The sequence below is a fragment of the Eleutherodactylus coqui genome, chromosome 4, assembly GCF_035609145.1.
Source record: "Eleutherodactylus coqui strain aEleCoq1 chromosome 4, aEleCoq1.hap1, whole genome shotgun sequence".
In the NCBI taxonomy this organism is placed as follows: Eukaryota; Metazoa; Chordata; class Amphibia; order Anura; family Eleutherodactylidae; genus Eleutherodactylus; species Eleutherodactylus coqui.
The window spans coordinates 174,710,073-174,731,376 of NC_089840.1; the positions used below are offsets into that span (position 1 = coordinate 174,710,073).

The 21,304-nt window shown below is 47.8% G+C and overlaps 1 protein-coding gene across 1 annotated transcript in view; it reads right to left on the reverse strand.

Annotated features, from left to right (window-relative positions):
- Nucleotides 1–295: 295 nt before the first annotated feature.
- The window catches only part of LOC136624792 (uncharacterized), a 33,183-nt gene continuing 12,174 nt past the window's right edge, over nucleotides 296–21,304 (reverse strand). The window contains exons 3-7 of the mRNA XM_066598728.1: nucleotides 13,787–13,851; nucleotides 12,741–12,846; nucleotides 12,538–12,653; nucleotides 10,164–10,278; nucleotides 296–1,206 (exon numbers count right to left, since the gene is read on the reverse strand). Coding sequence (XP_066454825.1) covers nucleotides 1,031–1,206; nucleotides 10,164–10,278; nucleotides 12,538–12,653; nucleotides 12,741–12,846; nucleotides 13,787–13,851 — 578 coding nt within the window. The 3' untranslated portion in view covers nucleotides 296–1,030. The remainder of the gene's footprint in view (nucleotides 1,207–10,163; nucleotides 10,279–12,537; nucleotides 12,654–12,740; nucleotides 12,847–13,786; nucleotides 13,852–21,304) is intronic.

Below are 21,304 nucleotides of genomic sequence, written 5' to 3' on the forward strand. Positions count from 1 at the left end.
TAAAAATTGTCCTAGCTATCAGAGGCGCAAAATGTCCAAAATCCCATAGCAGAGATAGGGTTAATACGTATGGTATAGACAGCATGCTCATGGTTAGGCTGCTTTTATACGAGTGCATGATCTCTATGATCTCTAGACCTACAGTTAGTGCAGAACACTTGTTCTAGGTATAGATACAAAAATGTGCTCATAATGCAGTAATTAAAAACGACCTTACAAGGAAGTCATTAAAACCTGCCTAGACATCAGATCATTCAAAAGTAAGAATCTGATAGGTAAAGACACAGCATTTGGTTGCAAGATATTTTATTGTCCTTAGATTACATAAAAGTGTTTCAGTAGTGAGATTAGCCATAAACCTATTAAAGTAGAAAAACATTTAATTGCCCTAAGTGACCAGCAAGGGCTCCCACACACATTTTTTAACGCTTTTTTTTAACGCTACGATATCGCTGCGTTTTTTTTTACGCAATTGTCAATGGGACTTTCTAATGTTAAAACACTTGCACAAAAATCGCAAAGCACAAACTTGCAATGCAAGTTTAACAAAAGAAAGTCCCATTGACAATCGCGTTAAAAAATGCAAGTGTGTGGGAGTCCAAAGGGTACCGTCAAACATTGCATATTCACTGCAGGCTTTCCACAGCATTAAACCCGCAGCAAATACGCATCAAGACTGCAATTCTCCAACATATCTAAGTTGTTAGCAATTTAGAAAATCTGGAGAGTTCTTGACACTCAAAATGCAATAGAAGACCAACCAAGAGTGAGGCCTCTCTCTCTCCAAGTACCCCATAAAAGCTGAATGGGAGCCACTATGGTATGTATGCCCTTGATGAAATGTCACTAATAAGCCAAAATTAACTTTTATTTTTAAGTGTAGCTCTATGTATGCAAATAACCATTCATTTTCTACATTGTATCCATATAAATTACTAAGATTTGTAGCTCAACATTTAGTGAATTGAACTTTGGAGAATATAGAAAAACCCCAATAATTATTATCTTTTCTAGTTTTTTTTCATATTCATTATCCACACCTAAGAACATCCAGGTATTCATTGTGGTTGTTTGTTATTCCATTATCTTTCAGCTCTTTTATAAATTCTTCTATATATGCGTTTTCTGTACCCTTGCTCAGGGCTTCTTGGCACTTTTCATTCTTGAAATATGTTGAGGATTGTCCACTTATGGCAGTGTCTGAAGCTGTAATTAAAGAAATACAATATCACAGGTCTAATAACACTGCAGCATTAGAGGGACCAAAAGAAGGGAAGGCTGTTGCCCCGTGGGGGGGGGGGGGTTATTTTGAAAACTGCAGCGTTTCATAATAAATATACTTTGAAGTCTGACTCCGAGTCATGGGGGCGGACCATGCCAGCCTCACCCTGCTCCCTACATGCAGAGGGACAGCTCCTCTCCTTATACACAAGCAGAGGAAGAGGAGGTGTCAGTCTTCACGCAGTGGGTGGGGAGAGGCCAGTATAGTCCGCCCCAATGACTTAGAGCTTATCACTGAGCCAGACTTCATAGTGTATTTATTCTGAAACTTTTCAGACTAAAACACATACAGCTGCAACAAGCTTGGGTAACCTGGGTTTATACTACCTGTGGTTCGAGCAGCCTGAAACTAATGACATAATCCCTCTCAAACAGCTCCATGCAACATTTTGTTCAGTTAACCATATGAAATATGGATGTTGCAGCTGTAGATATATATATATATATATATATATATCTGTACACAGAATAGTCTGCAGAGGGCTGTAAAACAGGCATTCTGTGTCCTAGTAAGCAGGAACAGCTATATGTGAATGTCTGCAAGAGTTAAAACCTCCAGACACATTGAGTTTGGTTGCTGAAAGTCAGAGCAAGGCCGCTGCTGGAGGTACTCCCTGGTAGAGAAGCTGGGAGGAGGCCAAATGCCTGAGTTCTGTGAGAGACAGGGCTGTGGCACAGTCACGAGTCTCACAGGGAAGGATGCCCCTAGACTGACACCTGCTTGGGTTCACTGTTGAACATTGCTGTGATGTGAAATGGGGTCGGCCACTATGTTAGATAGGAAAGAATCCTATGTGATTTAGTAGCCAGACACCCAGGATTTCGGTTGTTAATGTATGTGTGTATTGTGACTAAACAAGAGTGTAACATTTGTGACTAATATTTACTGCCAAAATAAAATGGACTTCTTGAATTTTACTACCTACTCTGGTCCGGATATGGGCCATTGAAGTGTGACCACCCACATAGGTGGAAGAAAGGTGATGACCCTACAGGGTGACTAATCCCATACTTGTCACTATATATATATAGATAAATATATATATATATGTGTGTGTGTGTATATATATATATATATATATATATATATATATATATATATATATGTGTGTGTGTGCGTGCCTGTATATATATATATATATATATATATATATATATATATATATATATATATATATATATATATATATATATATATATAGAGATAGAGATAGAGATAGAGATAGATACATATACAGCATTAAAGGGGTTGTCCCGAGGCAGCAAGTGGGTCTATACACTTCTGTATGGCCATAATAATGCACTTTGTAATATACATTGTGCATTAATTATGAGCCATACAGAAGTTATAAAAAGTTTTTTACTTACCTGCTCCGTTGCTAGCGTCCTCGTTCCCATGGAGCCGACTAATTTTTGGCCTCCGATGGCCAAATTAGCCGCGCTTGCGCAGTCCGGGTCTTCAGCAGTCTTCTATGGAGCCGCTCGTGCCAGAGAGCGGCTCCGTGTAGCTCCGCCCCGTCACGTGCCGATTCCAGCCAATCAGGAGGCTGGAATCGGCAGTGGACCGCACAGAAGAGCTGCGGTCCACGAAGACAGAGGATCCCGGCGGCCATCTTCAGCAGGTGAGTATGAAGACGCCGGACCGCCGGGATTCAGGTAAGCGCTGTGCGGGTGGTTTTTTTAACCCCTGCATCGGGGTTGTCTCGCACCGAACGGGGGGGGGGTTTAAAAAAAAAAAAACCCGTTTCGGCGCGGGACATCTCCTTTAACTCACAGGAAGCTTCTATAAAACATAACCAACCCTCAATAAATCTTCATAAAATATTCTCCTGTTGCAAGAAAAAGGTTAAGAAGTAGAGATCAGCGAGCACCAAAATGCTCGGGTGCTCGATACTCGGGATGAAATTATTGCGATGCTCGAGGGTTTGTTTCGAGTAATGAACCCCATTGAAGTCAATGGGCGACTCGAGCATTTTTGTATATCGCCGATGCTCGCTAAGGTTTTCATTTGTGAAAATCTGGGCAATTCAAGAAAGTGATGGGAACGACACAGCAACGGATAGGGCAGGCGAGGGGCTACATGTTGGGCTGCATCTCAAGTTCCCAGGTCCCACTATTAAGCCACAATAGCAGTAAGAGTGGGCCCCCCCCCCAACAACTTTTACTTCTGAAAAGCCCTCATTAGCAATGCATACCTTAGCTAAGCACCACACTACCTCCAACAAAGCACAATCACTGCCTGCATGACACTCCGCTGCCACTTCTCCTGGGTTACATGCTGACCAACCCCCCCTCCACCCCCCCCCCCCCCCCCCCGCACGACCCAGTGTCCACAGCGCACACCAAACTGTCCCTGCCCACCCTTCAGCTGCCCTCATGCCACGCCACACTCATGTCTATTTAGAAGTGCGTCTGCCATGAGGAGGAACCGCAGGCACACACTGCAGAGGGTTGGCACAGCTAGGCAGCGACCCTCTTTAAAAGGGGCAGGGCGATAACCCACAATGCTGTACAGAAGCAATGAGAAATCCAATCCTGTGCCACCTCCATCTGGAGCTGCACACGTGGGCATAGCAATGGGGAACCTATGTGCCACACACTATTCATTCTGTCAAGGTGTCTGCATGCCCCAGTCAGACCGCGGTTTTTTATAAATAGTCACAGGCAGGTACAACTCCGCAATGGGAATTCCGTGTGCATCCACAGCATGGGTGGCTCCCTGGAACCCACCGGCGGTACATAAATATATCCCATTGCAGTACCCATCACAGCTGAGGTAATGTCGTGCTTAATGCAGGTGGGCTTCGGCCCACACTGCATGCCCCAGTCAGACTGGGGTTCTTTAGAAGTGGACACATGCAGTTACAACTCCCTGTGGACCCACAGCATGGGTGGGTGCCAGGAAGCCACCGGTGGTACATAAATATATCCCATTGCATTGCCCATCACAGCTGAGGTAATGTCAAGCTTAATGCAGGTGGGCTTCGGCCCACACTGCATGCCCCAGTCAGACTGGGGTTCTTTAGAAGTGGACACATGCAGTTACAACTCCCTGTGGACCGACAGCATGGGTGGGTGCCAGGAAGCTATCGGCGGTACATAAATATATCCCATTGCAGTGCCCAACACAGCTGATGTAACGTCAGCTGTAATGCAGGTGGGCTAAAAATTAATTTGATTACACTGTAGGCGAGGGCCCCCAAAAATTGGTGTACCAACAGTACTAATGTACCTCAGAAAAATTGCCCATGCCCAACCAAGAGGGCAGGTGAAACCCATTAATTGCTTTGGTTAATGTGGCTTAATTGGTAACTAGGCCTGGAGGCAGCCTAGTTAAAACAAAAATTGGTTGAGGTGAAAGTTTCAACGCTTTAATGAGCATTGAAACGTATAAAAATTGTTTACAAAAATTATATGACTGAGCCTTGTGGGCCTAAGAAAAATTGCCCGTTCGGCGTGATTATGTGAGGTTTCAGGAGGAGGAGGAGGAATATTATACACAGATTGATGAAGCAAAAAGGTCCCCGTTTTTGATGGGGATAGAGAACGATGCTTCCATCCGCGGGTGCAGCCTACGTATTGTTTAGGTATCGCTGCTGTCCGCTGGTGGAGAAGAGAAGTCTGGGGAAATCCAGGCTTTGTTCATCTTCATGAGTGTAAGCCTGTCGGCACTGTCGGTTGACAGGTGGGTACGCTTATGCGTGATGATTCCCCCAGCCGCACTAAACACACTCTCTGACAAGACGCTAGCCGCAGGACCAGCAAGCACCTCCAGGGCATACAGCGCGAGTTCAGGCCACGTGTCCAGCTTCGACACCCAGTAGTTGTTGGGGGCAGAGGCGTCACCGAGGACGGTCGTGCGATCGGCTACGTACTCCCTCACCATCCTTTTACAGTGCTTCCGCCAACTCAGCCTTGACTGGGGACCGGTGACACAGTCTTGCTGGGGAGCCAAAAAGCTGGCAAAGGCCTTGGATAATGGTCCCCTGCCTGCGCTGTACATGCTGCCTGATCTCTGCGCCTCCCCTGCTACCTGGCCCTCGGAACTGCGCCTTCGGCCACTAGCGCTGTCGGATGGGAAGTTTACCATCAGTTTGTCCACCAGCGCCCTGTGGTATAGCATCATTCTCGAACCCCTTTCCTCTTCGGGAATAAGAGTGGAAAGGTTCTCCTTATACCGTGGGTCGAGCAGTGTGTACACCCAGTAATCCATAGTGGCCAGAATGCGTGTAATGCGAGGGTCACGAGAAAGGCATCCTAACATGAAGTCAGCCATGTGTGCGAGGGTACCTGTACGCAACACATGGCTGTCCTCACTAGGAAGATCACTTTCAGGATCGTCCTCCTCCTCTGGCCATACACGCTGAAAGGATGACAGGCAAGCAGCATGTGTACCCTCAGCAGTGGGCCAAGCTGTCTCTTCCCCCTCCTCCTCATGCTCCTCCTCCTCCTCCTCCTCTGGCCATACACGCTGAAAGGATGACAGGCAAGCAGCATGTGTACCCTCAGCAGTGGGCCAAGCTGCCTCTTCCCCCTCCTCCTCATGCTCCTCCCCCTCCTCCTCCTCAACGCGCTGAGATATAGACATGAGGGTGCTCTGACTATCCAGCGACATACTGTCTTCCCCCGCCTCCATTTCCGAGTGCAAAGCGTCTGCCTTTATGCTTTGCAGGGAACTTCTCAAGAGGCATAGCAGAGGAATGGTGACGCTAATGATTGCAGTATCCCCGCTCACCATCTGGGTAGACTCCTCAAAGTTTCCAAGGACCTGGCAGATGTCTGCCAACCAGGCCCACTCTTCTGTAAATAATTGAGGAGACTGACTCCCACTACGCCGCCCATGTTGGAGTTGGTATTCCGCAATAGCTCTACGCTGCTCATAGAGCCTGGCCAACATGTGGAGCATAGAGTTCCACTGTGTGGGCACGTCGCACAGCAATCGGTGCACTGGCAGATGAAACCGATGTTGCAGGGTCCGCAGGGTGGCAGCGTCCGACTTGGAGTTGCGGAAATTTGCGCTGACCCGGCGCACCTTTCCGAGCAGGTATGACAAGTGTGGGTAGCTTTTCAGAAAGCGCTGAACCACCAAATTAAAGACATGGGCCAGGCGTGGCACGTGCGTGAGGCTGCCGAGCTGCAGAGCCTCCACCAGATTACGGCCGTTGTCACACACGACCATGCCCGGTGGGAGGCTCAGCGGTGCAAGCCAGCGGTCAGTCTGCTCTGTCAGACCCTGCAGCAGTTCGTGGGCCATGTGCCTCTTCTCTCCTAAGCTGAGTAGTTTCAGCACGGCCTGCTGACGCTTGCCCACCGCTGTGCTGCCACGCCGCGTGACACCGACTGCTGGCGACGTGCTGCTGCTGACACATCTTGATTGCGAGACAGAGGTTGCGTAGGAGGAGGAAGAGAAGGGTGGTTTAGTGGAGGAAGCATACACCGCCGCAGATACCACCACTGAGCTGGGGCACGCAATTCGGGGGGTGGGTAGGTTGTGAGCGGTCCCAGGCTCTGACTCTGTCCCAGCCTCCACTAAATTCACCCAATGTGCCGTCAGGGAGATATAGTGGCCCTGCCTGCCTGTGCTTGTCCACGTGTCCGTTGTTAAGTGGACCTTGGCAGTAAACGCGTTGGTGAGGGCGCGTACAATGTTGCGGGAGACGTGGTCGTGCAGGGCTGGGACGGCACATCGGGAAAAGTAGTGGCAACTGGGAACCGAGTAGCGCGGAGCTGCCGCCGCCATCATGCTTTTGAAAGACTCCGTTTCCACAAGCCTATACGGCAGCATCTCCAGGCTGATCAATTTGGCAAGTGCACGTTTAACGCTTGAGCATGCGGGTGCGTGGCGGCGTACTTGCGCTTGTGGCGCAGCGACGTGTGGACGCTGCGCTGAGAGACATTGCTGGATGGGGCCGAGGACAGCGGAGGTGAGGGTGTGGGTGCAGGCCAGGAGATGGTAGTGCCTGTGTCCTCAGAGGGGTGTTGGATCTCAGTGGCAGGTTGGGGCACAGGGGGAGAGGCAGTGGTGCAAACCGGAGGCGGTGAACGGCCTTCGTCCCACCTTGTGGGGTGCTTGGCCATCATATGCCTGTGCATGCTGGTGGTGGAGGATCCCCAGCTGATCTTGGCGCGACAAAGGTTGCACACCACTGTTCGTCGGTCGTCAGGCGTCTCTGTGAAAAACTGCCACACCGTAGAGCACCTTGACCTCTGCAGGGTGGCATGGCGCGAGGGGGCGCTTTGGGAAACAGTTGGTGGATTATTCGTCTGGCCCTGCCTCTACCCCTGGCCACCGCACTGGCTTGGCCTGTGCCCACACCCTGACTTGGGCCTCCGCGTCCTCGCCCGCGTCCACGTCCTATAGGGCTACCCCTACCCCTCAGCATGGTGTATTACCAGTAGTGCAGAAACAGAACGCTGTAATTAAATGTGCCGCTTATTGGCCTGTGGTTGGAGGCTGACTTCGCTTACGGAACGCCAGGAAATAATTTTGTGCAAGCCTGCTGTAACACTTAGCTGGCTGCGTATGAATTAGGAGGACTACTACACCCAGCACAGACCCAGAACACTGAGGACAGTCACAGGCAGCCCAAATAGATTTTTTTCCCCAAATGTTTTGGCAAAGGCCCACTGCCTATATTCAATAAATATATCTCTTCTCTCTCTGCGTCACCGCTACTGGCCCTGGAGTATGTCAAATAACTGCAGAGTGTTGCACTGTGGACTGGAATACAGCGGTGATTTAACAGCCAACACAGACCCAGGAAATAATTTTGCGCAAGCCTGCTGTAACACTTAGCTGGCTGCGTACGAATTAGGAGGACTACTACACCCAGCACAGACCCAGAACACTGAAGACAGTCACAGGCAGCCCAAATAGATTTTTTTTCCCAAATGTTTTGGCAAAGGCCCACTGCCTATATTCAATAAATATATCTCTTCTCTCTCTGCGTCACCGCTACTGGCCCTGGAGTATGTCAAATAACTGCAGAGTGTTGCACTGTGGACTGGAATACAGCGGTGATTTAACAGCCAACACAGACCCAGGAAATAATTTTGCGCAAGCCTGCTGTAACACTTAGCTGGCTGCGTATGAATTAGGAGGACTACTACACCCAGCACAGACCCAGAACACTGAGGACAGTCACAGGCAGCCCAAATAGATTTTTTTCCCCAAATGTTTTGGCAAAGGCCCACTGCCTATATTCAATAAATATATCTCTTCTCTCTCTGCGTCACCGCTACTGGCCCTGGAGTATGTCAAATAACTGCAGAGTGTTGCACTGTGGACTGGAATACAGCGGTGATTTAACAGCCAACACAGACCCAGGAAATAATTTTGCGCAAGCCTGCTGTAACACTTAGCTGGCTGCGTATGAATTAGGAGGACTACTACACCCAGCACAGACCCAGAACACTGAGGACAGTCACAGGCAGCCCAAATAGATTTTTTTCCCCAAATGTTTTGGCAAAGGCCCACTGCCTATATTCAATAAATGTCTTCTGTCCCTGCCTCACAATATATGTGTTCTGTCCCTGCCTCACAATATATGTGTTCTGTCCCTGCCTCACAATATATGTGTTCTGTCCCTGCCTCACAATATATGTCTTCTGTCCCTGCCTAACCACCACTTCTGGCCCTGGAGTATGAATAATTACTGCAGGGCGCAATGCTCTGCACGGCCGATATACAAAAAAAAAAATGTGCAACACTGCAAAAAGCAGCCTCCACAGTACTGCACACGATTAGATGTGGCCATAAGAAGGACCGTTGGGGTTCTTGAAGCCTACAATACTCCTAACGCTCTCCCTATAGCAGCTCCGGCACCAACAGCACTTTCCCTCCTCTATGTCAGAACAAATCTGTGGCGAGCCGCGGGAGGGGCCGATTTTTATACTCGGGTGACACCTGATCTCGCCAGCCACTCACTGCAGGGGGTGGTATAGGGCTTGAACGTCGCAGGGGGGAAGTTGTAATGCCTTCCCTGTCTTTCTATTGGCCAGAAAAGCGCGCTAACGTCTCAGAGATGAAAGTGAAAGTAACTCGAACATCGCGTGGTACTCGTCACGAGTAACGAGCATCTCGAACACGCTAATACTCAAACGAGTATCAAGCTCGGACGAGTACGTTCGCTCATCTCTATTAAGGAGGATAGAGGGAATGGCATGCTAGTACTCTCACCCTACAATTCCCCTAGTTACATAACCATACTAATCATGGGACCCTCAACCAATAAGGATTATCCTGTCTGCTGCAATCTAGGCTATATCACCCTATTATGCCCCAACATCGATGGTAAATAGAAATTACATAAAACGGGGTTGTACCTAATATCAGTGTGTCATCCTCACCAAAAAAAGGGCTAAATGAGGGGTCACACCAGTGATTCATGAAGATGTATAGCTCAAAAAAGCTCATAAGAGGGATACCCATTTCCCACTGTATAAGAAAATACTACAAATCCAGTGCGCCCCCAGCTGGTCCAAGGGTACCATATTGGAGGTATTTATTGGAGAGATACTAGCTTATGATCTATTGAGAGTATTGTAGCATTTGAAATTAGTTGCTTTGCATGTTCACCTTTCCTATCGGCCATTGTTTAACAGATGTTCTTCTCTGGAAGCATATGAGGTGTTGATTAGCTGTCTGGCCCAATAGATTGGATTCACTTAGTTGTTCTATGGATCATGATATGGAATCATATTCATCAATCATATCTTAGATGGGACCTGTGGGTGTGCTGAATTTATATTATTTCACATACTTTCCATTTATTAGTGGTGTGCTGATGACTGCTCAGTAAGTGTTCTGATAGTTATTACCCTACAGTAGTACTATAATTATAAATGTACACAGCATCAAAGCAGGACATAGCCACATTTACCTGTACATTCAGCTAGTCTGTTTCCACCAATATACTGAGAGGTCCAGGAAAACGCTGTTGATGGTCCGCATGTTTCATACAACCTACTTCTTCTTAGAAATGAAAAGTCATAGCCCTAGGAAAAAAACAAGAGGTGTTTACCTACCTTATTTGATAAGTTATACAGCTGTGTATTACTATAAAAGAACACAAAACATATAGTAAGAGTCATACTTATGCATCTCAATTGAGCCAACACCTCCCAATGTAAAAACTATGGTGCTTAGAGTGACATTGAAAATCATAGGAACTGATATGCTAGCAAATGCTGGCCAAAGGTATGCCGAGTGGACACTGTTTTCATACTATGGTAGATAGGAGTATTTCTTGGCCTTTATGTTGAGTGTTCATCTTTAACGGATTTGGAGCCTAGTCTTATCTATTGATTATGGAGACGCTCTATGTCTAACTCTATGTGTGTCAGGAAGGGTATCATCTCACCTTAACCCCATCCCGCCCCATGATGTAAGGGTACGTCATGTGAGAGGGGTACTTCCCGCAAAATGACGTACCCTTACGTCATGGGGATAGCGCGAGAACATAGTAGATCTCACGCTATCCCGCAGTGGGAGCCGGCTGTCACTAGTAGCCGACGCCCCGGTGCAACAGCGATCGCCAACAGGATGCCAGATACCGGCGTCCTGTATTGCCATAGCCTGTGATCGCTATAGTAAGCAATAAGGGATGGCAGGAGAGAAGTCCTGCCATGCCTTATTGTAGCAATCTGCAGTGCTGCAGTAAAAGTCCCTCAGAGGGACACAGACTGTGTAAAAAAAAGAGAAAAATAAAGTACGAAAAATAAAAAAGTAAAAAAAAGGTTAGAAAAACCTTTTTTATGCTTTTTTTCATATTAGCATAAATTTTTTTTTTTTTTTAATTAAAAATTCCACATATTTGGTATTGATGCGTCCGTAACAATGCATACAACACATTGAACGTGCTTATTATCCTGCACGGCAAAAAGCTTTAAAAAAATGCTAAAAAACTGAGGCAAAATGCTAATTTTTAGCAAAAAACGCAAAAAACGCAATACTCCAAAATGGTACCAATAAAAACTACTGCTCGTCTTGTAAAAAATAAGCCCTCAGAGAGCTCTGTCCATGGAAAAATAAAAAAGTTATAGCACTTTGAATGCAGTGAGTTTAGAAAAAAATTATAATTTCCAAAAAAAGGTTTTTTATTGTGGACCGAGCCGCAGAAAAAATGTATTGTATCATTTATGCTGCATACTTTACGCTTTAAAAAAAAAAAAAAGCTATGGCAGAATTGATGTGTTTTCTCTCCCTACGATTATAAAAAAAATGATAAAAGTATTACAATATAGTCTTTGTAACCAAAAATGGTACCAATAAAAACTACAGTTCGCCATGCAAAAAACAAGCCCTTATACGGAAAATAAAAAAATTATGGCTTTTGAAAAATGAAGATGAAAAAATACAAAAAATGGTTTGGTCCTCAACGCCAAAATAGGCCATGTCCTTAAGGGGTTAAAGAGAGCGCCTAGAAGGTGAGTGAGGAGACTTATAAGGCCATGCATGCTCCTCTGGGAAATGTATGCAAATAAGGAAGAAGGAACAATACCTCTGCAACGCCACCTATTGGAAGGCAGTATCCCTGCAAATCAGTGTCAAACCCTTTACACAAGTCTTTATAACAATGATTTGAAATTGCCAGTCATTGTTATAAAGAGTTAAAGGGGTTGTCCCGCGCTGAAACGGGTTTTTTTTTTCAATAGCCCCCCCGTTCGGCGCGAGACAAACCCGATGCATGTGTTGAAAAAAAAAAACAGATAGTACTTACCCGAATCCCCGCACTCCGGTGACTTCTTACTTACCTTGCGAAGATGGCCGCCGGGATCTTCACCCTCGGTGGACCGCAGGTCTTCTGCGCGGTCCATTGCCGATTCCAGCCTCCTGATTGGCTGGAATCGGCACACGTGACGGGGCAGAGCTATGAGGAGCAGCTCTCCAGCACGAGCGGCCCCATTGAACACGGAGAAGACCGGACTGCGCAAGCGCGTCTAATCGGGCGATTAGACGCTGAAAATTAGACGGCACCATGGAGACGGGGACGCTAGCAACGGAACAGGTAAGTGAATAACTTCTGTATGGCTCATAATTAATGTACAATGTACATTACAAAGTGCATTAATATGGCCATACAGAAGTGTATACCCCAACTTTGTTTCGCGGGACAACCCCTTTAAATAAAGGCTTTGCCATTGATTTGCAAGAATGCTATCTTCCAATAGGTGGCGCTGCTGAGGTATTGTTCCATCTTCCTTTTTTTCATAACTGTATACGTAAAATGCTGAAAATATAAGAGAATTAAATACCTGATTACACATTGGTTTGCAATAGCAAATGTCATCAAAGTAAGCACACACCAAACCACCATTTGTAGGCAGCAGTGGCATCGGGCACTTGGTTATCAGCTTAGTTTCGTTATAAACTTTAGACAAGAAAAGAAGAGAATAATTGAAATTAGCTAAATTATAGGCAGAAATATAGCAGTTTGATTCTGTGTGAAGAGCCTTACTTTTCAATTGCTGTTCTTTAAGGCTGACAAGTGCCTGCTGCATCATCCAGATAAGTGAGTTAATCTGAGACAGGGTCTGGTTGGCAAGATCACGATTATTGAAGTGCTAGAATATAAACGTTATGGACATATTTTAGCAATGCAAAGTCCATTTTAAAGCTCCATATGGGAGACTTATAAATGACTATACATTAAACCTCACCTAGCAGAGACAAGATTCAGAGGTCCCATACGTATGACACAGCAATCTCAAGCAGGGAGCAATTCAGGACTTCTAGATGCCAAGCGGGTTTAAATACCGCTGTCAGATTTTGCAGTGGGATTTAAATGGTTAACAGCCCCAATTGGGGTGGCTTTTGCAGCAGGTATCAGCTGTCAAAGAGCATACTCCATACCAACCTCACACACATGTTATCAAATGTCACTGAGTGGCTAAGCTTTGCAATTAGAGATGAGCGAACATACTCGTTAAGGGAAAATACTCGATCGAGTATCATCCTTTTCGAGTACTTGCCTGCTCATCAGAAAAGATTTGGGTGCCGGCGGGAGTGAGCGGTGGGTTGCGGGAGTAAGCAGGGGGGAGCGGGGGGAAGGAGTGAGAGAGAGATCCTCCCCTCCTGTTCCACCCCGCTCTCCCCCGACGCCCCTCGCTGGCACCAAAATCTTTTCTGACGAGCAGGCAAGTACTTGAAAAGGACGATACTCGATCAAGTATTTTCCCTTAACAAGTACGCTCGCTCATCTCTATTTGCAATACAAACTCAGCAACACAATATCAAATCAAAATGACCTCAGCGCCAATGCAAGATCTGCAATGCAAGTTTCTAGAGCAGAATACCCACATGGTATGGCATCTGATTTATTTTTCAGAATCTGTATGCTCTGTTTCTGATTGGACGTAAATGGCGCCGATGTAGGAGCCTATAGAATGGATGCTTTCTATCTTTTATACCACTTGAAGATTGGAGAGAGTCGTAATATAGCCATGACTATGAGCTATAAAGTCAATTATTCTAAAGAAGACAAATGTATTTTTTATTTAATACCTTTAATTTTTGGCGCAAAGACATGCAAGGTGTAGCTTTAGTATTGTCCTTATTTTCAGATAATTCTGAAAGAAAAACATGATTTATGGAAGCCATTACCAGCTGTAAGCCTAATTCACACAGTGCAGTTATTTTATCTTTCTTATGCCAATCCAGACAGTTAATAAAAATAAAATGCTAGAAGTTTAAGTCCATATATTGTTTCTTCCTTTAGGATAAACTCGGGCTGAAATTAACATATCAATAAAATGCCCTGTGTAAGCCAGTCAATAATAATACTATTTACTGCCATATTTTACAGCGCTGTACAGGGACTATATTGGGCAAAATTTAAACAGGATAAGCATTTTCTTTACATTATATCTCCTTGTAATAGGGTTGAACTACAATTACCCATATTCATACCTCCCAACTTTCAAAACTTTTAAAACTTAGTCATAGTGCACCCGCCATGGCCCCACTTATATAATGTGACCAGAGATTAGGCACTATGACTAAGTGAGGGTGCTATAAATAAGAGCACTATTATACTGTACAGCCACAGAGGGGCGCTATAAATAACAGTGTCCCCATGAATAGAGCCCTCTCTGTGGCCCCATTTAATCATTTAAAAGCTCCCCCACTTGGTAGCAGCAGTAATTACCTACTTCAGTCACACAACACTCTAATGTGTACAATAATAACTTCACTCCGCCCATTGGCTTTGGACATGCTGTATTCAGAGCAAAAGTCGGGAAGGGGGGTGAGTGGGATGGAACAAGCTATACTGTGTACAGAATGCACAGAGATTGGAATATGTTGCATGCCTCTTTAGACAGTGCAATTAGGGGAGATGGAGAAATACCTCTGCAGTGCCACCTATTGGAAGGCAGCATTCCTGCAAGTCAATGTTAGACCCTTTATACAAGCCTTGTAACAATGACTAGGGCTTTCAATTCGCAGTCATTGCTACAAGGCTAGTATAAAGCGTCTAACACTGACTTGCAGGAATGCTACCTTTCAATACCTGGCGCTGCAGAGGTATTGTTTCATCTCCCTTATTTGCATATTACCCAGAGGAGCATAAATAGCCTTATAAGTCTACTCACTCACCTTCTAGGCGCTCTCCTTAAGGAGAAAAGATAGCGTTCTTTAAACAATGATACAGCCCCCAAAATCTGAGACTGTCATGATGAATCAGTGACTGTTAGGAGGGTTACCTATACGCACTCCATTACAGAGTTATAATGTGATGTTTTTTTAGGTGCACTATAAACAAGGTTACTCGGCCTTTAGTTGTGATAATACTGTAATGCTTGAAACTGTAATTGTACCCACAGAGTCAATGCATCCCATGGTTCATAGAATATGAGATGGTATACCACTTTTCAGCTGCATTGCCATTCAAGCGTTAATGACATCAGGGAAACATTCCTGTTGTCATCCTGCAGGAAGAGCAGGTGTCAGTCTGAAAGAAGAGTTGTTAATGCCCTATGTCTTATTTGATATGGACCTTCAGATGCTAAAAGTGCTGTTTGTAGGTGGGGTTTAAGGTACATCTGCATAACGATGTGTTTGGTGCCTTTGGGATGAATGTGGGCACAGTGAGATCGTGAAAGAAAATGAGATCCGGTGTGAGATTGGCAGAGATTTGAGCCTTGGCAGCCATGGAGGAGCATGCCAGTGGATTATGGAAAATGGAGAGACTGGGCAGTAACCAGAGCCGGTGAGGAATGAAGCTCCAGAAGAGCCAGAGCTTCCCTAGACAAGTGGCCCTGTGAAATAACACCTAGGCACGGTTTGTTGTATGAACTGGCCTCCTTTAGACACACAGCGACACATCAGCTATGCACCAGGCTTCAACCAATTACTGCAACTGTTCTGTTACTGTTCTGCTGATAAGGAAATGTTTCTCACCATATGTGAGAACAACCACTAAGCTGCGTGCCTCTCCTAAGGCCTACAACTATAACATTTTTGTGATCCACTTAAAATGCCAGTAACCTGCAAAGAGTATAATTTCTCTACATAAGAAAATAATTTGTTCCTTTTTACATCCAAAAATGTCTGTGACATTCCAGCCGAATACATTGCATTTAGAGATGAGCGAACGTGTTCTTCCGAGCTTGATATTCGTGCGAATATTAGGGTGTTCGTAATGTTCGTTATTCGTAACGAACACCATGCGGTGTTCGGGTTACTTTCACTTCCTTCCCTGAGACGTTAGCGCGCTTTTCTGGCCAATTGAAAGACAGGGAAGGCATTACAACTTCCCCCTGCGTCGTTCAAGCCCTATACCACCCCCCTGCAGTGAGTGGCTGGGAAGATCAGGTGTCCGCCTAATATAAAAGTCGGCCCCTCCCGCGGCTCGCCTCAGATGCCTGGTGAGTTAGATGAGGGACAGTGCTGTTTGTACCGGAGCTGCTGTAGGGAAAGAATTGGTAGTTAGTGTAGGCTTCAAGACCCCCCAAAGGTCCTTATTAGGGCCACTGATAGCTGTGTGTTGGCTGCTGTTAGCAGTGGCAATTTTTTTTTTCTCAAAATCGCCTCTGCAGAGCGTTGCACCCGGCATTAGGGACAGAAGTGCTGCATAGGCAGGGAGAGTGTTAAGAGTGAGTGTAGCCTTCAAGAACCTCAACGGTCCTTTCTAGGGCCATATTTAACCGTGTGCAGTACTGTCCAGGCTGCTGTTAGCTGTGCTGCATTTTTTTTTACTTCTCAAAATCGCCTCTGCAGAGCATTGCACCCTCCATTGATACTGCAGGGAAAGAATTGTGTAGGCAGGGCCACAACACAGTTATTATTCATTGAATATACGCAGTGCTGCCTTTTGGTGCAAAAAAACGGAAAATATTTCTATTTGTCCTGCCTCTGTCCGTCCTAAGGGCGGTGGACACGTGTCGGCTGCGTGTGCAACCTTTAAAAATCAGACGCACCCAGCTACGTTTTACTCCTGGCTTCGCCATTTGCTTTCCTTAATTGGGAAAAAAAATACCTGCTCTGCCACAGTTAATAACTCTGCTACCCTCACGTTCTGTGACACATTAGCAGGAAAACAGCACAGTTATTAAACTTCTCATGTTCATAGAATATACGCAGTGCTGCCTTTTGGTGCAAAAAAACGGAAAATAATTCTATTTGTCCGGCCTCTGTCCGTCCTAAGGGCGGTGGACACGTGTCGGCTGCGTCTGCAACCTGTAAAAATCATACGCACCCAGCTACGTTTTACTCCTGGCTTCGCCATTTGCTTTCCTTAATTGGGAAAAAAAATACCTGCTCTGCCACAGTTAATAACTCTGCTACCCTCACGTTCTGTGACACATTAGCAGGAAAACAGCACAGTTATTAAACTTCTCATGTTCATAGAATATACGCAGTGCTGCCTTTTGGTGCAAAAAAACGGAAAATAATTCTATTTGTCCTGCCTCTGTCCGTCCTAAGGGCGGTGGACACGTGTCGGCTGCGTCTGCAACCTTTAAAAATCAGACGCACCCAGCTACGTTTTACTCCTGGCTTCGCCATTTGCTTTCCTTAATTGGGAAAAAAAATACCTGCTCTGCCACAGTTAATAACTCTGCTACCCTCACGTTCTGTGACACATTAGCAGGAAAACAGCACAGTTATTAAACTTAGATTATACATTCACTAGAGGCAGTGGGGCCTTTCGTTTTCAAAAAAGGGAAAAAATTATATTTGGCCTGCAGTCTTGCGCCAATTTATTAGCTGCCTGTGAAATCAAATCACTGGTAATACAGCATGCTGAGGGGTAGGGGTAGGCCTAGAGGACGTGGACGCGGCCGAGGACGCGGAGGGCCAAGTCAGGGTGTGGGCACAGGCCGAGCTCCTGATCCAGGTGTGTCGCAGCCGACTGCTGCGCGATTAGGAGAGAGGCACGTTTCTGGCGTCCCCACATTCATCGCCCAATTAATGGGTCCACGCGGGAGACGGTTATTAGAAAATGAGCAGTGTGAGCAGGTCCTGTCCTGGATGGCAGAAAGTGCTTCGACCAACCTATCGTCAACCCGCAGTTCTGCGCCGTCCACTGCTGCAAATCCGAATCCTCTGTCTGCTGCTCCTCCTTCCTCCCAGCCTCCTCACTCCACTACAATGACACCTGCTCAGGAGCGGGAACACTCCCAGGAACTGTTCTCGGGCCCCTGCTTAGATTGGGCAGCAGCGGTTCCTCTCCCACCAGAGGAGTTTATCGTCACTGATGCCCAACCATTCGAAAGTTCCCTGGGTCCGGGGGAAGAGGCTGGGGACTTCCGCCAACTGTCTCAACAACTTTCTGTGGGTGAGGAGGACGATGACGATCAGACACAGTTGTCTTGCAGTGAGGTAGTAGTAAGGGCAGTAAGTCCGAGGGAGCAGCGCACAGAGGATTCGGAGGAAGAGCAGCAGGACGATGAGGTGACTGACCCCACCTGGTGTGCAACGCTTACTCAGGAGGACAGGTCTTCAGAGGGGGAGTCAAGGGCATCAGCAGGGCAGGTTGCAAGAGGCAGTGCGGTGGCCAGGGGTAGAGGCAGGGCCAGACCGAATAATCCACCAAGTGTTTCCCAAAGCGCCCCCTCGCGCCATGCCACCCTGCAGAGGCCGAGGTGCTCTAAGGTCTGGCAGTTTTTCACAGAGACGCCTGACGACCGACGAACAGTGGTGTGCAACCTTTGTCGCGCAAAGCTCAGCCGGGGAGCCAACACCAACAGCCTCACCACCACCACCATGCGCAGACATATGATGGCCAAGCACCCCACAAGGTGGAACGAAGGCCGTTCAGCGCCTCCGGTTTGCACCCCTGCCTCTCCCCCTGTGCCCCAACCTGCCACTGAGATGCAACCCCCCTCTCAGGACACAGGCACTACCGTCTCCTGGCCTGCACCCACACCCTCACCTCCGCTGTCTTCGGCCCCATCCAGCAGTGTAGTTCAGCGCACCGTCCAGCCGTCGCTTGCGCAACTGTTGGAGCGCAAGCGCAAGTACGCCGCCACGCACCCGCACGCTCAAACGTTAACCGTCCGCATAGCAAAATTCATCAGCCTTGAGATGCTGCCGTATAGGGTTGTGGAAACGGAGTCCTTCAAAAGTATCATGGAGGCGGCGGCCCCGCGCTACTCAGTTCCCAGTCGCCACTACTTTTCCCGATGTGCTGTCCCAGCCCTGCACGACCACGTCTCCCGCAACATTGTACGCGCCCTCACCAACGCGGTTACTGCCACGGTCCACTTAACTACGGACACGTGGACAAGCACAGGCGGGCAGGGCCACTACATCTCCCTGACGGCACATTGGGTGAATTTAGTGGAGGCTGGGACAGAGTCAGAGCCCGGGACCGCTCACGTCCTACCCACCCCCAGAATTGCGGGCCCCAGCTCGGTGGTGGTATCTGCGGAGGTGTATGCTTCCTCCACTAAAACACCCTCCTCCTCCTCCTCTGTCTCGCAATCAAGATGTGTTAGCAGCAGCATGTCGCCAGCAGTCGGTGTCGCGCGGTGTGGCAGCACAGCGGTGGGCAAGCGTCAGCAGGCCGTGCTGAAACTACTCAGCTTAGGCGATAAGAGGCACACGGCCCACGAACTGCTGCAGGGTCTGACACAGCAGACCGACCGCTGGCTTGCGCCGCTGAGCCTCCAACCGGGCATGGTCATGTGTGACAACGGCCGTAACCTGGTGGCGGCTCTGCAGCTCGGCAGCCTCACGCACGTGCCATGCCTGGCCCACGTCTTTAATTTGGTGGTTCAGCGCTTTCTGAAAAGCTACCCACGCTTGTCAGACCTGCTCGTAAAGGCGCGCCGGCTCTGCGCACATTTTCGCAAGTCCCACACGGACGCTGCCACCCTGCGCACCCTGCAACATCACTTTAAGCTGCCAGTGCACCGACTGCTGTGCGACGTGCCCACACGGTGGAACTCTACGCTCCACATGTTGGCCAGGCTCTATGAACAGCGTAGAGCTATAGTCGAATACCAACTCCAACATGGGCGGCGCAGTGGGAGTCAGCCTCCTCAATTCCTTTCAGAAGAGTGGGCCTGGTTGGCAGACATCTGCCATGTCCTTGGTAATTTTGAGGAGTCTACCCAGGTGGTGAGCGGCGATGCTACAATCATTAGCGTCACCATTCCTCTGCTATGCATCTTGAGAAATTCCCTGCAAACCATAAAGGCAGCTGCTTTGCGCTCGGAAACGGGGGCGGGGGAAGACAGTATGCCGCTGGATAGTCAGGGCACCCTCCTGTCTAATTCTCAGCGCGTACAGGAGGAGGAGGAGGAGCATGAGGAGGATGAGGAGGAGGGGGAAGACACAGCTTGGGCCGCTGCTGACGGTACACCGGCTGATTGCCTGTCATCCTTTCAGCGTGTATGGCCTGAGGAGGAGGAGGAGGAGGAGGATCCTGAAAGTGATCTTCCTAGTGAAGACAGCCATGTGTTGCGTACGGGTACCCTGGCACACATGGCTGACTTCATGTTAGGATGCCTTTCTCGTGACCCTCGCGTTGCACGCATTCTGGCCACTACGGATTACTGGGTGTACACACTGCTCGACCCACGCTATAAGGAGAACCTTCCCAGTCTCATTCCCGAAGAGGAAAGGGGTTCGAGAGTGTTGCTATACCACAGGACCCTGGCGGACAAGCTGATGGTAAAATTCCCAGCCGACAGCGCTAGTGGCAGAAGGCGCAGTGCCGAGGGCAAGGTAGCAGGGGATGTGCGTAGATCGAGCAGCATGTACATCCCAGGCAGTGCAACAGTCTTTAAGGGCCTGGCCAGCTTTATGGCTCCCCACCAAGACTGTGTCACCGCTCCCCAGTCACGGCTGAGTCGGCGGGAGCACTGTAAAAGGATGGTGAGGGAGTACGTAGCAGATCGCACGACCATCCTTGGTGACGCCTCTGCCCCCTACAACTACTGGGTGTCGAAGCTGGACACGTGGCCTGAACTAGCGCTGTATGCCCTGGAGGTGCTTGCTTGTCCTGCGGCTAGCGTCTTGTCGGAGAGGGTGTTTAGTGCGGCTGGGGGAATCATCACAGATAAGCGTAGCCGCTTGTCAACCGACAGTGCCGACAGGCTAACACTCATCAAGATGAACAAAGGCTGGATTTCCCCAGACTTCTGTTCTCCACCAGCGGACAGCAGCGATACGTAAGCAATACGTAGGCTGCACCCGCGGATGGAAGCTACGTTCTCTCTCACCATCCAAAACGGGGACATTTCTGCTTCATCAATCTGTGTCTAATATTCCTCCTACTCCTCCTGCTCCTCCTCCTGAAACCTCACGTAATCACGCTGAACGGGCAATTTTTCTTAGGGCCACAAGGCTCACTCAAATAATTTTTCTGAACAATTTTTATAAGTTTCAATGCGCTTAAAAGCCTTGGAACTTTAACTTGAACCAATTTTTCGTTACACTGGGCTGCCTCCAGGCCTAGTTACCACTTAAGCCACATTAACCAAAGCGATTCACCTGCCATCTTGGTTGGGCATGGCCAATTTTTACTGAGGTACATTAGTACTGTTGGTACACCAAATTTTTGGGGCCCTCACC